The sequence below is a fragment of the Octopus bimaculoides genome, chromosome 21, assembly GCF_046866305.1.
Source record: "Octopus bimaculoides isolate indiv1 chromosome 21, ASM4686630v1, whole genome shotgun sequence".
NCBI classification, from domain to species: Eukaryota; Metazoa; Mollusca; class Cephalopoda; order Octopoda; family Octopodidae; genus Octopus; species Octopus bimaculoides.
Genome location: NC_142948.1, coordinates 35858312 through 35882767, shown reverse-complemented (window position 1 = coordinate 35882767; position 24456 = coordinate 35858312). Strand labels below are relative to the sequence as shown.

General features: G+C 36.7%; 3 protein-coding genes across 8 annotated transcripts in view; 2 read left to right on the top strand and 1 right to left on the bottom strand.

The window, feature by feature from the left end:
- The first annotated feature begins 446 nt into the window (after positions 1-446).
- Positions 447-10333, top strand: LOC106872035 (F-box only protein 3). Of its 2 annotated transcripts, XM_089339103.1 has the most exons (12): positions 447-586; positions 791-914; positions 2050-2139; positions 2775-2929; positions 3864-3981; positions 5059-5140; positions 5988-6141; positions 6898-6982; positions 7734-7868; positions 9333-9448; positions 9985-10098; positions 10187-10333. In XM_089339103.1, exons 2-12 carry the CDS (start codon positions 814-816, stop codon positions 10270-10272), a joined length of 1236 nt encoding a protein of 411 aa, XP_089195229.1. In that variant the 5' UTR covers positions 447-586; positions 791-813; the 3' UTR covers positions 10273-10333. The 2 variants fall into 2 exon arrangements, with proteins under 2 accessions (XP_089195229.1, XP_014774357.1); XM_014918871.3 differs by lacking the exon at positions 447-586 and having other exon boundaries at positions 593-914.
- Positions 10334-10754: 421 nt separating this feature from the next.
- Positions 10755-22475, bottom strand: LOC106872036 (uncharacterized). Of its 2 annotated transcripts, XM_089339108.1 has the most exons (6): positions 21590-22475; positions 20256-20315; positions 18828-18939; positions 17173-17240; positions 16941-17057; positions 10755-10806 (listed from the first exon to the last, which is right to left on the bottom strand). In XM_089339108.1, exons 2-6 carry the CDS (start codon positions 20256-20258, stop codon positions 10786-10788), a joined length of 321 nt encoding a protein of 106 aa, XP_089195234.1. In that variant the 5' UTR covers positions 20259-20315; positions 21590-22475; the 3' UTR covers positions 10755-10785. The 2 variants fall into 2 exon arrangements, with proteins under 2 accessions (XP_089195234.1, XP_014774359.1); XM_014918873.3 differs by lacking the exon at positions 21590-22475 and having other exon boundaries at positions 20256-20331.
- Positions 20499-24456, top strand: part of LOC149131560 (uncharacterized) — a 32321-nt gene continuing 28363 nt past the window's right edge. For 2 of the 4 annotated variants that reach the window (XM_089339105.1, XM_089339104.1), the window contains exon 1: positions 20642-20874. In XM_089339105.1, the coding sequence (XP_089195231.1) occupies positions 20821-20874 (54 nt within the window). In that variant the 5' untranslated portion in view covers positions 20642-20820. Of the gene's footprint in view, positions 20875-24456 lie in introns of all 4 variants that reach the window. The other 2 variants (XM_089339106.1, XM_089339107.1) reach the window with 2 other exon arrangements.

The window sequence follows — 24456 nt, the reverse complement described above, 5'->3', positions numbered from 1 at the left end:
ATGTAGGTGTATATATATATATATATATATATATATATATATATATATATGCATATATGTGTGTGTATATATATATGCATGCATGTATGTGTGTGTGTGTATATATATAGAGAATTAACATTGCTTATATATATATATATATATATATATATATATATATACATGCATGCATATATGTGTGTGTGTTTATATATGCATATATGTATGTGTGTGTGTAGACATGCCTGTATGTATGTGTGTGAGTATATATATATATATGCATGTATATATTTTCAAATTTTCGTCGTATATATATATCCCCCCATCGCATGACAACTGTTGGTGTGTTTACGACTCCGTAACTTAGCGGTTCGGCAAAAAAAAACCCCAATATAATTAGAATAAGTCCTGGGGTCGATTTGCTCGACTAAAAGCGGTGTTCCAGCATGGCCGCAGTTAAATGACTGAAACAAGTAAAAGAATAAAAGAATGTACACATACATGTATATGTAAATGTGTGTGTGTGTGTATGTATGTATTGTCCTCGTTGCATAAATCAGCTCTTATTATCACCGGGCATGTTTCAGGCCTGTCACCGGCAAGAGAGGTAACTAAGAGTTTATTGACTGATAATCCACAAAGTTTCTTTCCTCTTAAGTTTTCTTTATCCTAAATATTATGAATACATTAAGGCACCACCGCCCTGTCCATGTCTTCTAATCTTACACTACACTATTCGCTTATTCGAACCCACACCCACATATTTCCTCATTTTACACTAGTAAACCCCTTGATTTTCTGACTCTTCCAGTGATTCTTCATTGATGTTTCCAGATGGAAATCTATGGACAACACACCCAATGCAATATTTTCCATCTTCCCCCAGAAACTCTTATTCATATATTTTCATATTTTGATTTTAAAGATTTAATCAGGTAAGAATTCGACCTTTTCGTTGCTATTTTTGGTTTTTCTGCAAACTGCTGCATTGCTTAATAATTTCTTTCGTTCTGTTTGCCTGTTATTCTTCATATAATATTCTATACAAGAAGACACTGTCCTAATTAAGCTTATTTGTTTATTATCAAACGTATGTCTCGGCTATTCTACAATATTTAGGAAATTCTGAATTGTAGTAATACCACGTTCGTCTAGTTTGAAATGAATCTATTGCAGCGCAATATTTTTTCCTTTTGGACATAAATATAACAAATATCTAATTAACCATCCGCATAATTTTTTTTCGGGTCAATGATACTGCTATTACGCGGTTACACACCGTTTTAAGAAAATAACTGACAACTATTGAAATCGTACACAGAAGACGTTAAACAGGAATGAAACATTGGAAAATGGAGTTCGAGATAAATTCTTTGAAAAACTAAAGAAGGGATGCTCATATATATATATATATGTATATATATATATATATATATATATATATATATATATATATATATATACACAGTGTGTTTTGTGAATTTATGGAAAGGTATCCCATAGAACCTTCCAAAATAAAAGGACGAAATATAATTCAACCTTTTCACACACACACATATATATTTACACTTATTTGTGTGTTTGTCTATATACATACACACACATATTTGTATATATAGATATGTATGTATTTATATTCATAAGTGCATATCTATATTGATGGTGTTTAAATGTTAACCATTGAAATAATTGTAGAACTTAGAAATTATAAATCAAAATCTGTTATTTTACTATCTCATCATCATTTGACATGTTTTCCATTTGTGTCTGTTTGTCCTGACATTGCACAATAATTGTTAACAAGCATCACCTTCATAGAATCAGTGTCCTTCATTTCCAACCTTGTTAAATATGTTTGGCTATGAGGAGATAATAGGGTAAAGACCCCCTTTGGGTCTAGAAAGTTCCCTTCCAAAGCACAAGTCCAGACAAGGTTGTTTATGGAAGACCATCAGTCACCCATGCATGCCAGTCTCCCCTCTCTATACCACCAATGTTATCCAAAGGAAAACATTTTGTCTATATATATTCACTAGCTGCAACGGTGTATATTGTTGTTTCATATTGTAGGTGTTGCAAAGTGTGTAGACGTTTCTATGATATTCATTTTGATGATTTGCTATGGAAAAGATTTTGCTACCAAAATTTTCTTGAAGAAACGTAAGTCATGTTTTTTACCATTTATTTCTTACTAAAACAGTAATTCCTAAGATTGTGTAAAATATGTCTCCTCGTACGGATTATGTAATGTATGATTGATTGAATGAATGTGGTTATTAAGCTTCCACTTTTATCTTATACTAAGGAAGACAGTAGGGAATATAATTTTTGTATGACTTAATGGATTGGTCACTGTTTAGTTACGTATTTAGGAGTTGGTTGTAATTAACTTATTGAATTCATTTCCCAATACTGTTGTACAAAGGGTAAATGTGTTTGAGAGGGTGGTTTCTTTGTTCCCAAGTAACATTTATTTTAGTGCTGTTGACACCATTGGATTGAATGGTACTGCTCAGGTGTCGAAACCATAATGAAATCCGTGGGGCAGCTGATGATGGTGGTATGTTGGATTGTTGGCATGGCTTTTATTGTATGTGCAGAATAGTTTTATAAGACATCCTTTTGATATATATATATATATATATATATATATATATATATATATATATACTGTATTTAGCTGTCCTCTGTATCACACAGACTGTAATGTTCTATTTTGTACTTAAAATTTCTACTATTCTGCATTTAAAAGTTACATTGTACATTGGTTTTTTTTTTTTTTCTTGTGCCTGCAGATGTCCTGAGAATGTCTCCTGGAGAAGTTTCTTCAAAAAACTCTACATAAAAGATGGCAAATATCTACCGGTTTATAAACAAATCAAGCGAGCTTGGAGAACCATTGAGAATTATATAGAAACAAATGTACCTCTCTTGAAAAATTCCTTGGCTGGTAAGTATACATCCATTCATGTGTGTGTGTGTGTGAGATCATTTAACTTCCACTTTTCCATCCTTGCAAATGGAATTTGTTGAGGCTGGTTTTTCTTTGGCCAGATGCCCTGTTCCAGTTGCCAAACTACTCTTGTTCCCAAACACCCGTGCTGGTGTCACGTATTAAGCACCCATGCTGGTGCCACATAAAAATAACATCCAGTACACTCTGTAAAGTGGTTGGTGTTAGGAAGGGCATCCAACTGTAGAAACCATGCCACAACAGACAATTGGAGCCTGGTGCAGCTCTCCAACCTTGCCAGCTCCTGTCAAATCATCCAACCCATTCCAGCATGGAAAACGGATGTTAAATGCTGCTGATGATGATGGTGAGACTCTGTGGAAGCCATCATGTGTGTGTGTGTGTGTGTGTGTGTGTCTGATTTGGCATGGTTTCTATAGCTGGATGCTATTCCTTATGCCAACCACTTAACGGAGTGTACTAGGTGCTTCTATGTGGTACTGCATGGGTGCTTTTGTGTGGCACCATGTAGGCGCTTTTACATGGCATCACATGGGTGCTTTTACATGTCACTGCAGGGTACTTTCATGTGGTGCTTTATGTGTGCTTTTATGTGGCACCACCCACCATGTGTACTTTACACCACCACAAGGATCGTTTTTAACACTTCTGCTGGGGCGGGGGGCACGGAACTTCTTTAGTATTGATACCAGGCTCCAGGTATCACAGTCATTTGTCATCTCGCCTACTATCTTCACTCGCAAAGTATTGGTTGGCCTGGAGCTAGGGTAGAAGACATTTTCCCAAGGTGCTGTACAGTAGGACTGAACCCAAACTCACACGGTTGCAAAGCGAGCTTCTTAACTGCACAGCCATGCCTGGCAGTTCTTGCTTTATTACTGTTTCTATAAGTTCTTAATAATTGTTGTAGGTCCAGCTGGAGAGAAGGAACTTGCTGAAGCTGAAGAATACTTTGGATGTTCCCTACCGAAAGATCTAAGATGCTCCCTCAGCTTTCACAATGGAGAATCCCTAACAGAATATCTTGGGTAAGTAATTGTCGTTTGTAATTTAGATATAAACCCAGCGAATATTTTATGGGAGTGAATTAGTTAATTACATCGACTCCCAGAACTTGACTGGTTATTTTGTTTCCTTCACCCCAGAAGGATAAAAGGCAAAATTGATTTCAGCAGGGTTTGAAATCAGAATGTAAAACCCCATAACTAAATACTAGAAAGCATTTTGTCCAACAATTTGACCATTGTCAGTCCATCACCCTACATGCCTATCTACTGCCATTGGTCAGAAGTAGTAGTAGTAGTTACAATCCTTTCTACTAAAGGCACAAGGCCTGAAATTTGCAGGCAGGGGATTAGTTGATTACATCGACCCCAGTGTTTCACTGGTACTTAATTTATTGACCCCGGAAGGATGAAAGGCAAAGTTGACCTCAGAATGTAGCGATGGGTGAAATACCGCTGAGCATTTCATCCAGCACACTAACGATTCTGCCAGCTCACTGCCTTCTTGATAATAATAATAATAATAATAATAATAATTCTGTGTACCAAATCTTTTTGCAAGGCTTTGGTTGGCCTGGGGCTTTCATTGGACTTTTCATGGCTACAGTCTTGGGCCAGCTGCATAGTTTGCCAGCCCACGTGCAGGATATTTTTATGAGACAACCAGTGTTGGTGTGTTTACATCCCCATAACTTAGCAGTTTACTCTTTTACTTGTTTCAGTAATTTGGCTGTGGCCATACTGGAGCACCGCCTTTAGTCGAGCAAATCAACCCCAGGACTTATTCTTTGTAAGCCTAGTACTTATTCTATCGGTCTGTTTTGCCGAACCGCTAAGTTACGGGGGACATAAACACACCAGCATCGGTTGTCAAGCGATGTTGGAGGGAAGTTTGATAAAATAATATTTCAGGCACAAAGGCCCATCTTCAGAAGAAAAGAACAGTCTAAAAAAAGAAGTTCAGTTAGTTAGGATCCATTCAAATTTGTGCCTGAAATATTATTTTATCAAACTTCCCTTGTTGTCAAGAGCTGTCTATTTTCTCTCTTTTTAAATTTCAAAATATGTTTGTTATGGCAATGTATCTCTGTCTCTTTCCAGAGTTTTGGGAATGGTACAAATAGCTGACCATGCAGTCTGTGAGAAACTTCTTCCACTAGCTGCTATAAGGTTGAGTTATGCGGTAAGAGTTAACTTCTTTATTGATGTTTTTTCCTCATCATCATTGTCATCATTTTAATGTTCAATTGGAGGAAGATTGTTTATGGCTGGATGCCCTTCCTGTCACCAACCCTCACCTGTTTCCATCTAAGGTAATATTTCCCCCCCAGGGCCAGACATGTTTACATGGCAGATTGGAAATGGATTCTGCTTGTACAATGGTAACAACTATCACAAGATGTCAAAACAAGAAGACACCATCTCTCTCTCTCTCACACTCATCCATGTGAGGAAGCCATGTATTCACCTCTTCATGAACCCTTGCATGTTTCCAAGTGAAGTAATATTATCCCGTGGCCAAAAATGTTGCCACGGAAGCCAAACAAAGGAACTGCTTCCAACATGGTAGCATTCATTTACAACTGTCATATGATGTCAAGGCAAGGAGACTGGCACACACGCACACACATATACACACATGATGAGCTTCTTTCAGTTTCCATCTACCAACTCCACACTTGAGGCTTTGCTCAGCCTGGGGCTATAGCTGAGGACATTTACCCAAGGTGCACCCCAGAACCATATGATTGGAAAGCAAACTTCTCAACCTCACAGCCATGCCTGCACCTATATAAATGTAATTACCAATATTTCTAATGACTTGTAGGCACACAGTATTTCGTTATGCAACCATAATTTGTTCCAAAGTATATTAAACATTTTCATAAGCCAATACCGTGTACTGCTGTGTTAGCAGTGCTCTTAAACCATGTGTTACAGTCAAAAATATGTAGAAATGACCGTAACACAATATTTCCAATAATCTTTCTTGTTTATTCTCTCTCTTTCTGATGCCATCTTTGCTTTAGGAACGTGGGATGCTTCGTGGATGTTGCCAAATCACTGATTGTTCCAGGTCGAATGTCTGCCAGTATCTGGTGATCTCTGATAAGTGTGACATGCCAGTCGGCACCATCTTCTACCATGTCCATTATGTACAACGAGGGAATGTATTTATTTCAGGTAAGAGTAGCATTGTTTAGATCAATGGTTCTTATGACCTTTGGGGGTCCATATATGACATTGTCATTAAAATTTATCTGCAATAAATTAGTTATGATCCTACAATACACAAAATATTTTAAGAAATATTTTTATAGAATTTGTAATGATATTTAATTACAAAAGTATAAGTGAACTTTTTTGAAGATCAAATAGCGACAAGGGTCTCATCCCCTGAGTAAAATAGTTCCTGTCTAACTGTCCAGCTATTGCCAGGATCAAAAACGGAAGCTTAATAATAATGATTTCAAATTTTTGCATGAGGCCAGCAAGTTTAGGAGAGGGATGAGGTTGATTATATTGACCCCAGTGCTCAAAAGGGGTGAAAGGCAAAGTTGAGCTTGGCAGAATTCGAACTCAGTAATTGTCCCAGCATGCTAACAATTCTGTCAGCTCACTGCCTTAATAATAATAATGATCATGACGACTACTATTATTATAATTTATGATAAGGCTCCTACATATTTTTCATCTTCCAAGTTCACTCACAAGGCAACTATTGGCTCCAAGCTTTAGTAGAAAAACCCTTGCTGCCCAAGGTGCCATGCTGAGAGATTGAACCATAAATCTTGTGGTTGTAAAGGAAGCTTCTGAACTGCACAGCCACACCTGTTCCTCTGAAGCAAAATTATAAATTTTTTTTAAACCTTAACAACAAAGATATTTCTTTTTATGTCTGTTTTAAATGATTTTTTAAAACTTTATTTCTCTTGTCAGCAAACTCCTATCTCCAGTGGCTCACACAATTTGCAGAGACCTTGCAAAACGGTTGCTTCTCCATTATTGACAACAAAATGTATCGGTGAGTTACAACAATTACGTACTTTTCATTTTGCTTGTTTCACTCATTTGACTGTGGCCATGCTGGGGCATCACCTTGAAGAGTTTTAGTCAAACAAATCACCCCCAGGATTTAAAAATTTTTTCTTTATTTTTAATGCCTGGTACTTATTCCGTTGGTCTCTTTTGCCGAACCACTAAGTTACAAGGATGTAAACACACCAACACCGGTCGACAAGCGATGGTGAGAGACAAACACATATATATACAATGGGCTTCTTTCAGTTTCTGTCTACCAAATCCATTCACAAGGCTGTCATAAAAGACACTTGCTCAAGGTGCTATGTGGTGGGACTGAACCTGGAACCATGTAGTTGGTAAGCAAGCCACTTACCACTCAGGCAACTGTTTTGAAAACTTTTTTTTTTTTTGCATTTCCCTTCTATATCATTGAAACTATAGTTTTAAAAAAAAAAACTATAAATGTTTTTTATTGCAATTGAATAGAAAAGGATAAATATGTTTGTTTTTCAGCAATCCCCATTTGGGACTTTTTGAAAAATTGATTGTTATTTCCCAAATAATTCACACATGAAGAAAATTTAAATTCTACATATTATATAAACTCCTAAGACACTTAGCAAAGCCCAAAAAAATCTGAATAAAATAATTTGGCAGTTAATGGGTTAATTTCATCAGAAATATTGCTTTGTAAGTTTTAAACAATTGCTTCAGTTATTATTATTATTATTTATTTTTTTTTTTTTTTTCAGGTTTTACCATGAACCTGGGACTGTTGCAGTGACTGATAACATGTTCTCTGTGAAAGTCAGCACTTGCTTCCACCCAGAACTCAGTATGATAAGCATGACAAGTCCACCAGAGTTTTTTTTCACATATCGCATCACGTAAGTCTCTCTCTCTTTCTCTGTTATATAATTGGCTGAAATTTTCAAAAGAATATAAAATCTGCAACGAGGATGGTAATATGGAGCAGTTGTTCCTACATTGATGAATAATCTAGCAGACAACAGTTAGGTTGGTTAGAATTAAACTGAATAGAATTCAGTTGAGAAGATTGCTTTTTTAATTTTATTTTACTGGGAATTATGAGAAGACTTTTTTTTATAAACATTCTTTTATTTGTTTCAGTTACTAGGCTGCAACTATGCTGGGGTGAATTTTTGTCAGAGGCAAGGTGGCACATAAAAGAACCTTTTGAGTGTTGGGCCTCAGAGTCCACGACAAATGACTGCGACCTTTGGCAATATGTTGTGCTTCAGAAGACGCATCAAGCCAAGTGAAATTGTAGTCGTGGCAGATACTGGTATCATGCAAATGGCATGTAAAAGCACCCATTACACTCTCAGAGTGGCTGGCTTTAGGAAGGGCATCCAGCCATAGAAATCATGCCGAATCAGACTAGAGTCTGATTCCAGCTGTTAGCCCAGGTCAAACCTTGCAACCCATGCCAGCATGGACACTAAATGATGATGATGAATCAACCCCAGTACTTATTCTATCAGTCTTTTTTTACTGAACTACTAAGCTACAGGGACATAAACAAACCAACGCTGTCTGTCAAGTGGCAGTGAAACATTTTGACCAGGTCTTGTGGGAAAGCATTTTTCTGTACCTGGGCATTGTGGAGAAGTGTTTATTTGCTCGACATTGCAAATAAATTAACAATTACTGCACGGAAGACAAAAAAAAAACAAAGCACAAAAACTTTTAAGTGACGTCAATTCTTTCTGGTTTTTCAAAGGCTAATAATGTGTCCTTTGTGCTTTTATTACACAATCTCAGATGAGGTCACTTGTCTGGCAAGTGTATGCTGAACTAACAAAGCTCACAAATTTAGATGAGTTTTTTTTTTGTGCTGTGGGAAGACGAGGATATAATGAAAAACGTAATTGCTTTGGAAAGTCTGTCCACTGCTGCTAGGGATGAGGATGGTGGGGGAAATCACTGATTATTACAACATTAAAAGACTGCCAGAACTCATGGGATCATCATCATCATGGTAATAGATGAGAGGGAGGTAAATCTTCATGACACTTCATACTTCCACCTACCAACATCAAACTAGGGTCTCTGTCCATCATAATTTTAACATCCACTTTTCTATGCTTGCCTGGATCAGACAGAAATTGCTCAGGCAGATTTCTATGGCCAAGTGACTTTCCTTTCGGCAATCCTTACCTGTTTCCAATCTTCTGTAAAAGAAAACACATTACCTTGTTTGGAATCAGGACTGGCATCCAGCTATAGAAAATCTGCTTCAATGAATTCCATCTGACACATGCAAGCATGGTAAAATAGGCGTTAAAACGATGACTTTTGTTCATAAACTCTTTTTCTTTGTTTCATAGGATGTCTATGTTTGAAGACGCACCAAAATCTAAATCATGTCAATTAATCTCTCGGCATTGGATTAGCACTGATGAAAATGGAATGGAAGACCGAATCAGTGGACCAGGTGTTGTAGGTAAAGTAATCTTTCTTTCCTCATCATTTAACATCCGTTTTCCATCCTCACATGAGTCTGACCGGAGCTGGTAAACTCAGGGCTTGCACCAGGCTCAATTGTTTATTCTGGATTGGTCTATATGGTCAGATGACGCCCTTCCTAATGCCAACCATTTTACAGAATGTACTGGGTGGTTTCACGCAACGCCGGCACTAGCATCAATTCTGCTGTGGTGGACATGTCTTGAGTACAGCAAAGGCACCAGATTTCTCAGCCTTTTGTCGTCTCCTTCGCAAGGCTCATCCAGCATTTGCCACTGTCTAAAGAAGCGGGCATGATACATCTCAATAATTAACGTTTGTCATCTTTCTAAACAATGAGTCTTTGCTTTTGTTACTGTCTGTTCAATCATCAAAATTTCGGCCAGTTCATTAAAAATATACTTCGCTGAGGATAATCCTAACACTAAAACTATCTCTAGAGTTGTCTCCCCTACTTTCCGAGTCAGCCTTAACGACCACGCAATATTAAAAAAACAAAAATTGCCTTTGTAGGTAAATATCCTATAATGAGACCTGGAGTTGAATTTTCGTGGGTTAGCTGTGTCACCTTCAATACGACATATGGAAATATGGTGGGCTTTTTCACAATGCTCATCTATGCAACAGGTAAGTGATAATTTCTTTTAAATTCGAAACCTTTTCTTTTTCCGGTTTCTCTCTACCTCATATAAATCACTTCTCTTTTACTTGACAGATGAACTAATAAGAATCCAGTGTCCTCGCTTTCACATGAAGTGCCTCCCGTATATCACAGAAGAAGAGAGAAAAAACCGATTATGAATCCTGTTCATTTCAAAACTCAATTTCATTTCATTAAATTACTAAAATGTTTATATACTAACTTGACAGTTGAATTTTTCTTTATGAACACATATGTAATTATAAACTTTTTTCATGCCAAAACGTAGTAAAACTCTGAAGGTCAACCAAATATAATAGGGCCACTTCCAAGATAGAGTACGCCAATAGAAATATGGTAGCAAAAAGGCATGACCTGCACTGAAGCTGCTAACCCTTTCACTGTGAAAGAGACATACAAATCCACCCCTTTCTGAACACTATAAATACTGGGCACCCACACGTCTTCCTTTCCATGCCCACCCACCCCAATGTCGATCACTTTCAAAAAAGCACATTAATGTAACTAGTTACACCAAAATACTATTTCTATAGACTTTGGTCAATGAATCTTCCCACCTGGACTGGATTTGAGAAACCGACACAGAGGTTTTAAAAAGAAATAAAACAAAACAAGAAACAAATTCTCTTTCACATTTATTCCTAAGAAACACTTTAAAATTGAATCATCTGGCCCTGAAACGAAAGAGAAAAATGCTTTCAGTAAAAAGAAATATATACACATGTACATCGCAAATATATACACTCATATGTACCATGCATACAAAGTTAGACATCAACTGTCCATAATTGCCTACACAGCCTTATCATAATTTGCTATACACAGAAGAGATGCAAATGTAACTGAAGCCAATAGATCTATCTACTGTTTAGCCCCGGGCAGCAATGCAACAGCACTCAACCACTTTCTCTGGCCATGGACCCCTTTGATTCCTGTTCTACTCTCCTGGAACTCCATAGCCATTCAATGTACATAAAATAAAATTGTATTTTTCCAAGTAAATATTATTAGGAGTTCTGTAAAGACAAAGACAACCAGTATGTCTATGTATGCCAAAGCAGGTTGGATGGGGTGACACACTGCTCTGCAGAGTCTGTCGCATGAAGGAAAACTGAAAAACCTCTCCTGCCATGCCAATCATGGGGGATAAAATAACTTGGAAACCAAAGCGTATTCTCTAATTCAACAGACATTGTGTAAATAACCTAATCTATTTCCCTAAAAACCAAAACTTCACATATGTCTGATTGAAGAAAAACATGTAACAGATGACAGCAAGCCACCAGTCTCTACCTGAGCAATACAACCCAAAGGAAAAGTTATGTAGCAGGTGAGTGCGAGACACCAGTCATTCAACATTAAGAAAGAGGTTGCACTGGGTCCATACGCCTTAATCCTGACAGTTTAATCTCCTTCCCTGGGTACAATCACAACTGACACGGTCAACTGACCAATGTGTACACACTGGTCATAATGACTACAGCTGGACACTGATGTACAGGAAGGTATTTCATATGACACAAAAGTAGTTTTAGCAATTTTAAATAAACATATACAAGTGACAAAAATAATTGTACAAATTGATTTCACAGACCATCTCACAGTCTTTTAGTAAAAACAAATACTGACCTACGTTAGAGAAAGAGAAAGACGAGTGAAGTAAAGTGGAAGAGATTTGAATACAATTTCCTATCCAACAGTTGAAATGAATGTAGCAGGAAACAGTGAGACACCAGTCAATTTAGTCACTGCACTGGGTCTAGTCAATCCTGACTGTTAATGTTCCTCCCTCTGTTTAATCACAACTGACAGTCAATGGCCAGTATATATATATATACATACATATATATATATATACACCTGTCATTACTGAACACAATGACTACAGTCAGACATAGCATGCACAGGAAGGTATATATAAATTATACACAAATACAAATCTAAAGCGAGCAAGACATAGGCGTCCATGCCAATTGACAGAATGGAATTTGTTGAATAAAATTAGAGCAACAATGAAAACGTTATCATCTCTATCTTAATATGAATAAACTTAATTTACTGAAACTATAGCTAAGTATAATGAGGTTATTTAAACATGCAAGTATAGATGTAAGGCTACAATACCAAACTGCGATTATTACAACAACCTGCAGTGCTAAAAATAGTGGTAAATATGTTAATCAGAAGTAACTTTATCAGCTTCATTGAAGACACTACACCAAGTCCTATAAAATAGTACGCCAATACAACCTAGTTGAAATCTATGTAGCAGGTGAGTGCGAGACACCAGTCATTCAACATTAAGAAAGAGGTTGCACTGGGTCCATACGTCTTAATCCTGACAGTTTAATCTCCTTCCCTGGGTACAATCACAACTGACACGGTCAACTGACCAATGCAAAAACACTGGACATAATGACTACAGTTGGACACTGATGTACAGGAAGGTATTTTTAAATATTAACTTTATTATTATTATACACTGACCACAAAAAAATTGTTTTCAAGTGATCTAAATTTAAAACCAAAATTAACACAAAGTCTGCCTATTTCAATAGAAATATAGCAACGTAAAGGCTAATATCTCTCCTTTTATACAATCACAATCATTATAGTCAATGACCAATATATGTTGGTGTTAGGAAGGGCATCCAGCTGTAGAAATTCTGCCAGATCAGATTAGAGCCTGGTGTAGCCACCTGGTTCGCCAGTCCCCAGTCAAATCGTCCAACCCATGCTAGCATGGAAAGTGGACGTTAAATGATGATGATGACACACATACACATATTGGTCACAACTGCAGAAAGACACACACAATCCACAAGAAAGTATATAAACTATACATAATCTTAAAGTATAAACCTAGTTTTGAGAAGATAATTAGGTTTCCAGACCAACCCTGGCATAAATATAGCATTTTAAACCTAAAACAAAGAGCTTATTGCCAAATGAAAATAAACTAGGGCAGCAAGAGATTACTTCTGCTTTTCTCCCCGCCACTAACCAACCCAGAAATTAATGGCCTATACACAAAACCATATTTTAACAAGGTTATCAACAGAAATCCTACAACACCAGAGATAACATGTGACTTCACTAAGTAATTGCCTTACACTCTTCAACAGTTTATCTATGGTGTGAAAATTCTCCATTTTCCAAATCAGGCATTGGTTTCACATCCAGACACCAGCAGTCACTTACAACTTGCAAGAATTCCAGAAACAAATGAAAACTGCAACTTAACCCCTGACAATAATAATAATCCCTCTTTGTAGGATGAAGTTTTAGAAGGAAAAGAAATTTAAAGTGTAAAAGATCAGATTACCAAGGGAAAATCCCTCCCAGATTTATCTCAACTAATAAACACAGAAAAAGCAACGAAAGATGGAGGGTGTGAGCAGAGAAACCAACCAGTTGCACACCCCATTCTAAATGGCGTTTAGCTACATCCCACAAGCATAAACTGGAAAGAATGGCCCATGCCCCACCCAGCAAAGGCTCAATTCTCAGCCAACTTCACAGAGGAAATCAAATGATTATCATAGAACAAATTCCTCGTACAAAAAAAAAAAAAAAACCCCCATTGTGTCCCCTTCCATGCTGAAGAGGACATTCCATTAAAAGAGATGTTGAAGTGGGGAGAGGAGAGAGAGAGAGAGAAAAGGAAGAGTACAGATGAGCCTTTGGGTGACCCCTATTATTCTAGTATAAATAGGATACATTTTGAATGTCAGTACATGACATATGAAGCCGGATAGATTTCTGGCAATGTATGCCAAGTAAACGTACAATTTGTGAAGCATGTATTAGGCAATACTGTGGTATGATTAAATCGTGCTACAGTAATTGTAAACAGAAAAGATCAGCAGTTGGGTTAGCTTTACGTTTGCTATTTCATGCTTGCATGGGTTAGACGAATGTGCTAGTGGGACATTGTTTTACAACTAGATTTCTTTCCTGTTGCAAGCTGCTACACATTCAAGTAAAGGTAATCTTATTCCACATGGCTTTGAAGTGGATGATTTGTTCACAAGAGATATATAGTAACAAACGGCTACTCATATTATATACCTACCACAGCAATTCAAGCCAAATGAAAAGATATGTAGCAGATGAGTGTGAGACACCAGCCATTCAACATTAAGAGGTTGCACTGGGTCCATACGTCTAAATCATGACAGTTCAATCTCCTTCCCCAGGTACAATCACAACTGACCAATGTATACACACTGGCCACTGATGTACAGGAAGGTACATTCCCCATTATATAAATTCCTCAGCCCAACCAGACCGTCTTTAAGCCAAATCAATGTAAATTAGTGAAATAAACTAGAAGTGATTTGAATACAGTTTCCACATTCAACAGCTGAAATAATGTAGCAGGCAACAATGAGACGCCAGTTAATGTAGTGACTGTACTGGGTCTAGTCAATCCTAAGTGTTAATGTTCCCCCTGCCCTTTGTATGATCACAACTGACACAATCAATGGCCAGTGTATATACACACATACACTGGACACACTACAGCCAGACAAAGAATGCACAGGAAGGTATATAAAACTATATGAAAGCAATATCAATAAATCAAATCTTAATGAGATTTTAAGTTTTCATTTCAATCCTGGCACAAAGTTTGCTAATCAAAAAAAAAGAGTTCATTGCTGAATGAAATCAGAGCAACATTTCTATGTCAACATCAATAAACTTAAATTTACTAAAATAATAGTTAATTAAATAAGTGTGTATAAATTAAGTTGCATTTAAGAAATTACACAATGCCCATTGAATGCTCAGGTTTTATATGCTATCAGACCTCAATGGTAATGGCAGTAAGACACCAGTTAGCCAACAATGAGAAGACATCGATCCTTTAGCATTCAGATTACTGACAAACATAAAGCTTATTTATTCAGTTTTAAATTATCTCATAGCTTTGAAATTTCAACAACATAATTCCTTTTAGAATGATATAGTAGTGTAGGTTTGAGAGGTCAGATATGGCCAAGTTAAATGGGAAAGGATTACGTTTCCATACTAACCCTAACAAGTTGTTGCTAAATGAAATCAAAACAGAACAGCAAAACAAAGAAAATTTCCTGAAACTATGATTCTTTGATGACATTTCACCAAATTTCGTGTTCTCACATCAATATAAACCAGCTGGAAGGTGTTCCAGGTGAGTGCGAGACACCAGTCATTCAACATTAAGAAAGAGGTTGCACTGGGTCCATACGTCTTAATCCTGACAGTTTATTTCCTTCCATGGGTACAATCACAACTGACACGGTCAACTGACCAATGCAAAAACACTGGACATAATGACTACAGCTGGACACTGATGTACAGGAAGGTATTTCATATGACACAAAAGTAGTTTTAGCAATTTTAAATAAACATATATACAAGTGACAAAAATAATTGTACAAATTGATTTCACAGACCATCTCACAGTCTTTTAGTAAAAACAAATACTGACCTACGTTAGAGAAAGAGAAAGACGAGTGAAGTAAAGTGGAAGAGATTTGAATACAATTTCCTATCCAACAGTTGAAATGAATGTAGCAGGAAACAGTGAGACACCAGTCAATTTAGTCACTGCACTGGGTCTAGTCAATCCTGACTGTTAATGTTCCTCCCTCTGTTTAATCACAACTGACAGTCAATGGCCAGTATATATATATATACATACATATATATATATACACCTGTCATTACTGAACACAATGACTACAGTCAGACATAGCATGCACAGGAAGGTATATATAAATTATACACAAATACAAATTGAATAAAATTAGAGCAACAATGAAAACGTTATCATCTCTATCTTAATATGAATAAACTTAATTTACTGAAACTATAGCTAATGACTACAGCTGGACACTGATGTACAAAAAGGTATTATTGCTATTACTGCATGATACAAAATATAAACAAGAAATGCAACCAGTTACTTGAACACACAACATTACCATCTGCAGTATTGTCGATAAAGGAAGATCTACTTCCATTGTCAACACTGACCGATAATAACTAAGTTACTTACAATAAAGAAAAATATGAAAAGGGGTTCTGCTTTTATGAAAACCACGGGACTATTATTGCATATAAGCTGATCAATGTTATTTCAGGGCAGCAAGCAACTTTTTGATTAGCAAAGTACAACACTATTGATGATCACCACCATTGAAGACCAGACCGTGCAACTAACGAAATCCCAAGCATATTTACCACAACGTTCTTAGTAAGATGAAGAAGGATATAAGGGTTAAAATAATTTTGTAATGCTACTGATACGATTATGAAACCCCTCTACCCATCCTACCTTACCTGAACAAATAATACACAATATTTCCTGATGCAGAAGAATAACAGCAGTTTAACAAGATCACACAATGGACACTAGTCTAGACAGCCTCTGACCTAAGCTGGCTAGTTCTAAACTGAAACCGCATTACTGGTTCTATACTGCTTAAGGAATTGTAGTTACTACCCTAAATTTACATTTATTTATAAAGATATTCAACACCAATAATGAAATAGAACAATCGATATGTGGCAGGTGAGTGCGAGACACCAGTCATTCAACATTAAGAAAGAGGTTGCACTGGGTCCATACGTCTTGATCCTGACAGTTTAATCTCCTTCCCTGGGTACAATCACAACTGACACGGTCAACTGACCAATGTGTACACACTGGTCATAATGACTACAGCTGGACACTGATGTACAGGAAGGTGTTGGTGCAACAACAAAATGAATGTCTGTTCAAATAAACAGAAAGTAGGAAGAATAAAATAGGACTTGCCTTCTTTTTCTTGTCACCTCCAAGCTCGAAGTGCTTACACCGTTTAATTGGCAGTTGTTTCCTATATTTGCATTCTGTACACTCCATTCGAAGGACAATTTTCTTGGTGGTTTTAGCCTAGAGAAACACGAAAAGTAATTTCTCACATCTCGAACTCATAACACTGGAAAAGGCAGCTAACATAAAACTCGAGCCATTGAGCAAGAGAACACATTAAAAAAGACATACGTACCTTTTTGTGAAAGATAGGTTTGGTCTGACCACCATAACCTCTTTGTTTTCTATCGTAACGTCTCTTACCTACAAATAAACAGAACATTTTAATTCCAATATATAAGACAAAACACAATAACAATCTAGGATCTGATTCTCAGTTAACTGAATTATTCTAAAGAGTCCTTCCCTACAAGGATACAGCAGTTGTCTCCCTATTGCCATAATTTCTCACTCAAATGAGAGAAACCACAGGAGTTCCTAGTAAGGGATCCATCTCCCTAAATGAAGCAAGGATTCGCTTAATACTAAAACAGTTAATGAATGAAATGGAATCACAGATATGCAACAATTACGCTTTACAAAGTCGGCATTAAGTCTTTCTAACTCTTACAAATATCAAAATAATTTTGACAAAAGAAGGGACGTAACTACGTTAATTACAAATTATTGGATATACAAAAGGGGCATGGTTTAGAAAGAGCAGAGAAAAGGCGAGACATTAATGTCTTGCTTGTAAGATCATTACTAGAATATATATATATATATATATATATATATATATCAACGAGCTTTGGAAGGATAGACAATTTTAAGACCGTGAATTCATAAGACTCGTTGGCGACAAATAAGTGCTAGGCTCAAAGCAACATGTACGTTGTCGAATGAAACACCTTCCTCTTGCTTCGATTTAACTATGTGTTATTTACCCCTTAACAAAATTCTTAAATACAGAATCCCTAATATTTATAATGAAGGTTACCAACACAGCCTCTACTGTGTAGATGAAGACCGCTCTTATTAAGGACCCTTAATAGAATGAGCAGGGAACAGGATTTACACGTCCTGAGAACTATCCTACTTTGACCATTTTACTTAACATTCCTCAGGATTTCTATATTTCATTTCTAAATTCGACTACGTGGACGCATATAAATACATGCTGGCTAATCATTTCAACTGAGATAAACACGATCGTCAGTCGGAGTAAATCGATTACATACACTATGAACATTAAATAGTGGCGTTTTGGAATCGCTCTCCCTTGAAGTTTCATAAAAGTTAGCCCTCTCCTTTTTTGAAAAAGTACTCATGTATTTCATACAACAAAGAATTGTGATTTTGAAAAATACTGACAGTTGCTAAAGGATCTCAGGAAGTTTCTCATACCATGCGAATGGTAGCAAGTTAATTTGGCATCAAAACAGTTGTTCAAACCAAACCAACAGCCAACTTTATGCTTGTTAAATTCACTTGCACCACAACTCATGAGAATATCTACCACAAGTCTAGTTCTTGTGTCGCAGCCTGTGCGCCTTAATGCCAACCCTAGCCCTTGAGCAACACCAACACAATGCAAGCTCCTTGGAGGGCCAGTACCAGACAGGCCAAAGATTAAGGCCTGACTAATACGGACAGCCCCTTCCTAGAAGCAAAAATCGGTTTGCATAGGGCCAACAACCCTACAAAGAGAAAAGTAAAGTTTCCAAGGCCTGGGGACAGCTCAGAGCTGAGAACAGTGGAGAAAGGTCGCCAATGGCCCATAGTCCATAAGGAATGAAAGTCCTAAGTAATACCTACTTATGATTATAATACTACATCACTTCTTCGTGGATCATTAGATGCATCGTGCAGAGATAACAGTAAACATACAAATACAACTTTGGGTCTTACCTTGGGCACATAGTGAGGCTTTACCAGCCTTGTACTGTGAAACCTTGTGAAGAGTATGTTTCCTGCACTTTTTACCTTTGCAGTAGGTCCGCCGGGTTTTGGGGACGTTCACCTGCGAGACAAAATATAAATATAAAATTTAGGGAACAAATCTTTACAGAAACTAGATTAAGTTGAGTATGTTGATGTGGTAATGATGGATGCATAACGAAAATTAAGGCCTTAAACTTCACTGGTAAATTACGGGTGATTTATTTACCAAAATTCGTTCAACCAATATTCTTTAAAACAAGGGACAGTTTGACTGCTAAGAATAACAGTCAGATATCCCTGCAATGATGTCATTCCTGATATAAACAAAACATGGTCGTGGGTGGAATACATTTGACTATAAGGCCTGCCTGTTCGACGAGTCACCCTGAGTCGTAAGGTTTCCTCTGCTCGATACGGACAAACCCGAGCGTAGATACTAACACTTGAACTCGGGTACATTATACCCTTGTTTCTCTTTCAATAAAAATTCACTTTTGTAAAAACTGCTGACTAAACCATTGCTCGTTCAAATTTTAGATGAGTTACAAAAAAAATCCCGAAACTGCAAGAGACCTCTTGAATGTTGATTTTCGGGTACTACTTAAATGCAGGTACGCAGACGTACCCTAAAAACTAATCCTCCCCTACGTATCATGCATCGGAACCTGTGTTTAAGTAGTGGAGATTTTCAATGGTTTTTATAAGCATTTCCATCCACTAACTCATTACTTTCAAAGTTTGTGCTAGATCAATCAACTATATATATGTGTGTGTATTGAAGGACGTTTGTTATAATTGGGAAATGGAATCAATACATCCAAGTCGAAGGTCTTCACCAAGAAGCCAGAACTTCTGAAATCTGACAAGCTTCTAGATTTCGAAAAGTATATACCTACCTATACATATATATTTATATACATACAAAAGCTTGTTTAATGCTGATAAACTGTATAAATTCATGGTATTTAGTATTAATAAATCCATCAGATACAATATTTTTCAAGTAGAAAGCTGACACCATGTGATTATATACATTAAAATATCAGCACTAAAAGCTTATTATAAATAATAATTATACACAATAGATATTAACTGGCAAAACTAACATAACATTAAAAGTATGTTCTCAAAATTTTTGAAAGATAAGGGTAAAATTTAAAAGAAAAACATATTTAAGCTTTGAACCTGCAACAACTGTACAAGTTTCTAGACTCAAACATGGAGAAAAATTTTGCATATAAAACCTTTTAGGCTCAGCTTTAGAATACGTAAATTTCATAAAATGGAACAAAACAGACCTATATGTGTTAATAAAAAGGTTTAAGGTGAATATATATTCTAAAGGATGCAAGATGGTAAGAGATTAATCTGGAAAAATTAGAAACGTGTACTCACCATTTTCAACGCTTAGCGGAAGAGGCCAACAGAGATAGATCCGCGGTTAATGTGTACGTCCTATGAAGGAAACAAACTTCGGCATTAAATTATCAAATTTACTTTTAAAATAGGTTTGAAATATTATTGAAATTTAAATTGAATTTTTTTTTCAATTAAGAAAAATATATTGAATATTTATTTTATTTTTATATTTTAGCAGAGAATATAATCTAAATTTGTCCTGAAGGTGAAGGTTAGAGAAGAAGTGTGAGTACGAACGGAAAAGATGAGAGAGAGAGAGGAAGGGAGGAAAGAAGAAAGTGAGGGAGAGATAAGGAGGGAGAAAGAAATAGAGAGAGAGTGGGCAGACAAAGAGGAAGAGACATGCACAACAGCGGAGGAGGAGGCAGTAAAGGAAATAGAGGAAGTGACAGAGTAAAAAACTCGAGGGAGAGGGAGAGAGAAAAAAGTAGACTGACATTGAGCGAGAGAGAGTGAGAGAGAGAGAGAGTGTGAGGGAGAAAGAGAAGTTAGGATTTCTGACAACTTTGGGACAGTTTCTGTGTAAAATACCGGTCAAAGTATGAGTAGCGAGGATCACTCTAATCTTACCGAAGCTAACAATGGCAAAACAAAGGTAGGTGCCTTGCTATATTCGGCTGATTTTCACCATTTCACATATTCATATTTTCTGTAGCTTTCAAAGAGAAGCATTATGAAAGAAAAAAAATAATAACTAAAGAAAAAAAAGCGGAGCAAAGCTCGTTCTCTCTCTGGACCCTGTCTTCTCTCTGTCTCTCTTTGGAACCCTTCTCTCTCTCTCTATACCCTGTCTTCTCTGCTTCTCTTTTTCTGGACTCATCTGTCTCTCTCTAGCACTCTTTCTTTCTTTCTATCTTTCGCTGGAACCATTCCTTGTCTCTCTCCGTCTTTCTTCGAACTATTCTCTCTGAACCATTCTTCTCTGTCTCTTCTCTAAAATCCATTCTCTAAAACCCTTTCTCTTTCTATCGCTCTTCTCTCTTCGCTCTCTCTTTAATTTCTTCCCCGCTCTTTCGTTCCACCGTCTTCATTAATCTACAATTTATTTACAACTCACCATTATTTATTCTCAAGGTTCTATTTTCTCTAAGATCTAATAAAACCCAACTTTTGGCTGAACACAATTCCAACCGTTTTTTAAAAAAATCTTATTTGTTTTTCTAGAGGATCCCTTTAGTTTAAACAAACAATAAAAATAAACGGTTGGATTTCGATTTAAGAATAAATCGGGGGGAAAAAAGGCGGGTTAAAGAAATTAAAAATAAGTCTGAAATATACGTGTAGATAAAAAGCAAACAAAAAGTTCTCACGTTGAATATATATATATATATAACATTAGCAAGAAAAAAATTCCTCTTCAAACATCAGTAGCAACAACAACGAAGACCGCAAGCAATACACTAATTAATCTGTCTTAATAGATTTTAATCCATTGTTTACAAGTGAGTAACTATTAAGTCTCTCTTCTGATCCATCCATTCAATAATAACGTTTTGAAGAAGAAACAAAGGCGGATGGACCCGTCGTCACCAACCAACTTGGCCTCTTTCCTTTTTGCTCTTTGTTTCCATACATTTCGCTTCTCTCTCTTTTTTTTCGCCTTCAACAATTAACGAAAGCACCATGTCTATCTATCTATTTAATATACTACATCTTCTCATTATCTCGCTAATTCTTCTTCTCACCTCCCTCTTTGTTTTTATAATTTTTATTTTTCTACTACTATATTAGTGGAGCACTTCTTAAAACACTTAACTATCTCTGTTCTACTTCCTAAATCCGGCATTCTCTTTTCACTTTTCTATTTTTATCTATTCCTTCATTCTTCTACTTTATCTACCTATCTGTTTTTATTTTATCTCACTGTCGTTCTCGATTCATCTTTCACGCTTCGCGCTCTATCTATGTGTGTGTATGTGTGTACCTGCATGCTGTAATAGTGTTTAGCCTCAGGTCAAACTCAGATCGAGCAAAACCCATGATCAAACGCATTCCAGCCTTGACCATCTTTTCCCCAAGATGCAAAACAATATTATCCAATGCGCCCTTCTGTTTTGATCTTGTTTGTTTGTTTAAGCACTACGAGTTAGATTCGTGGGCGGATGGACATGGCTGCTATTTCTAGCAGGCCTAGCATCTACACAGCGGCTCGCTAGTTGGATATTGTTGTTTGTGGAGGAGCGAATCTGGGCGCCAAAAGCAGCAATACTTGATGCTTATGTCTCCTACCACCACACCACATATAATATAATGACAATGCAGTGAAATCAAACGATCTTTCTCCATATAGCACTCGCTCGTCCCCCCACCTTTTCCTTCTCTCTCTGCCTGTTTTTTTCTGTTTCTCTCTCTCTCTCTATTCCTCCTCCACACTGTTTTAATTCCAGCACCGACTAGCCATGTCAGTCGGCTTTGTTAGAATAGAGATTACCCACTCCTATAACTAACTGATAGAGGAGGAAAGCTTTCCACATAGAGACAGACACACACGCATTATATATATATATACATATATATTCATTACGTATATGCATGTGCGTATACAATATGCAATATAAGTCATATTTCTGAGACGTGTCTTCATAAAATCTAGACACAATATCGCTTCTCCTTTCGCCAAATGAGTGAAGCCTTTGTTTCTTGTGTGTAACATTTTCGTTGCTCTTCACATTCTGCTTGCTGGCTTACTTTTCCTATAAGCTGTATAATTTTTATTTGAAAATAGCGCCTGTATAAGTTTCTGAAGTTTGCATTATATCTGGCTTTCTTCTTTTTTTTTTTTTTTTCTTTTCCCCCACCATCATATCGCGCACCGCCTTTGAAATAAGACCACGTACGAGATAAGGAGACTTCCACGTGGTCGGTCGATTTCGTTAAAAATAGCAGCCAGGTATCCCTTCAACTCACGATTATCGTCCTCAAAAATAGGGAGGGCACAATGTCGTCCTAGAAGTGTGTTGGTCAATAATCTGCTGGATCATATATAGTTGCTAAACAATAGCAACTATAAATGCTACCAAATGGAACCGCTTAAGCAACCATTCAAACTATCAGAAACAATAGACACATCGCCCTCAAATCACTACCTACGTATTTCAAGAACGAAGGACACGTTAGATAATTTAGAGTAAAATCCAAGGGAACCGGTTCTGGATATACTAGGTTTGAATAAAAGACGGGATTGTCACGGCTAGAAGACTTTTAGTCATAAGGTTCACTCAAGGATGTCTTGTGGCTAAGACAACAACAAACACGTTATATTCTTCAAATATTCTATAAGCAGTCGATTTGCACAGCGTGACTGCTTGTGTGTGTGTATAGATGTACACAAGCGTATTATGTTCATCTGTGTGTGACGCGAACCAACAAAGAAGTCTTGTGTGCTCTCGTTCGGCCCTATTAGAAGTAGCAGTTAAATTTGCCTTCATCACGTTATACCATTTTAAAACCAAAAGGGATAACGTTTTGATAATGTGGTTCTTGATGAACCGTCTTTCAAATATGTTAGGATGGTCATTGCTCGTATACTTTTAAGTCCGCTCCACCAGTACTGACCTGGAGGGTTGGCTGTACAACAAGTTTTAAATATATAACTTGTTTCCTTCAGCCTTACGCGCACATACGCAGCATATCTTAGAATTAGAAATAATTTATTTTTTATTTTTTATCGATTCTTCTGTTTATTTCAGACTCTTATTTCTGAATATTTCCCTATCCTTACTCGAAAATATATTTACTTTTGCCCATTTTCTAAAACGATCACCTCATAACGACGGAATCCTTAATTAGGGTTTAGGAATCTTTCGTTGTCAGAAACTGCATGTGTAGGGCGCGCATTTATATTGGGAAAAATAACGACGCTTTCATTTTACAAATTTATAGGTGTGCAGATTGAATTAAATTAGTGTTTCCGATTTAAGGTTTAAACAATTATGTTTTTCGATATTGGGGTTTCAGAAACTCCGCCAATGAGGGGGTTTTATGCAAAGGCGGGGAGGGTTCTTCCACTCCGGCTTAACCTAGAACTAGATGTCAAGTGTCCCTTAAATCACTTTCTTTTTTAAAAAAGCGATTGAATTATGTTATTTAATAACACTAATGCCTAGAAATAAAATAATACAGGGCAGTCAAGGCTGGAATGCCATTAGTTATAGGTTTTGCTCAATCAGTGAAGGCC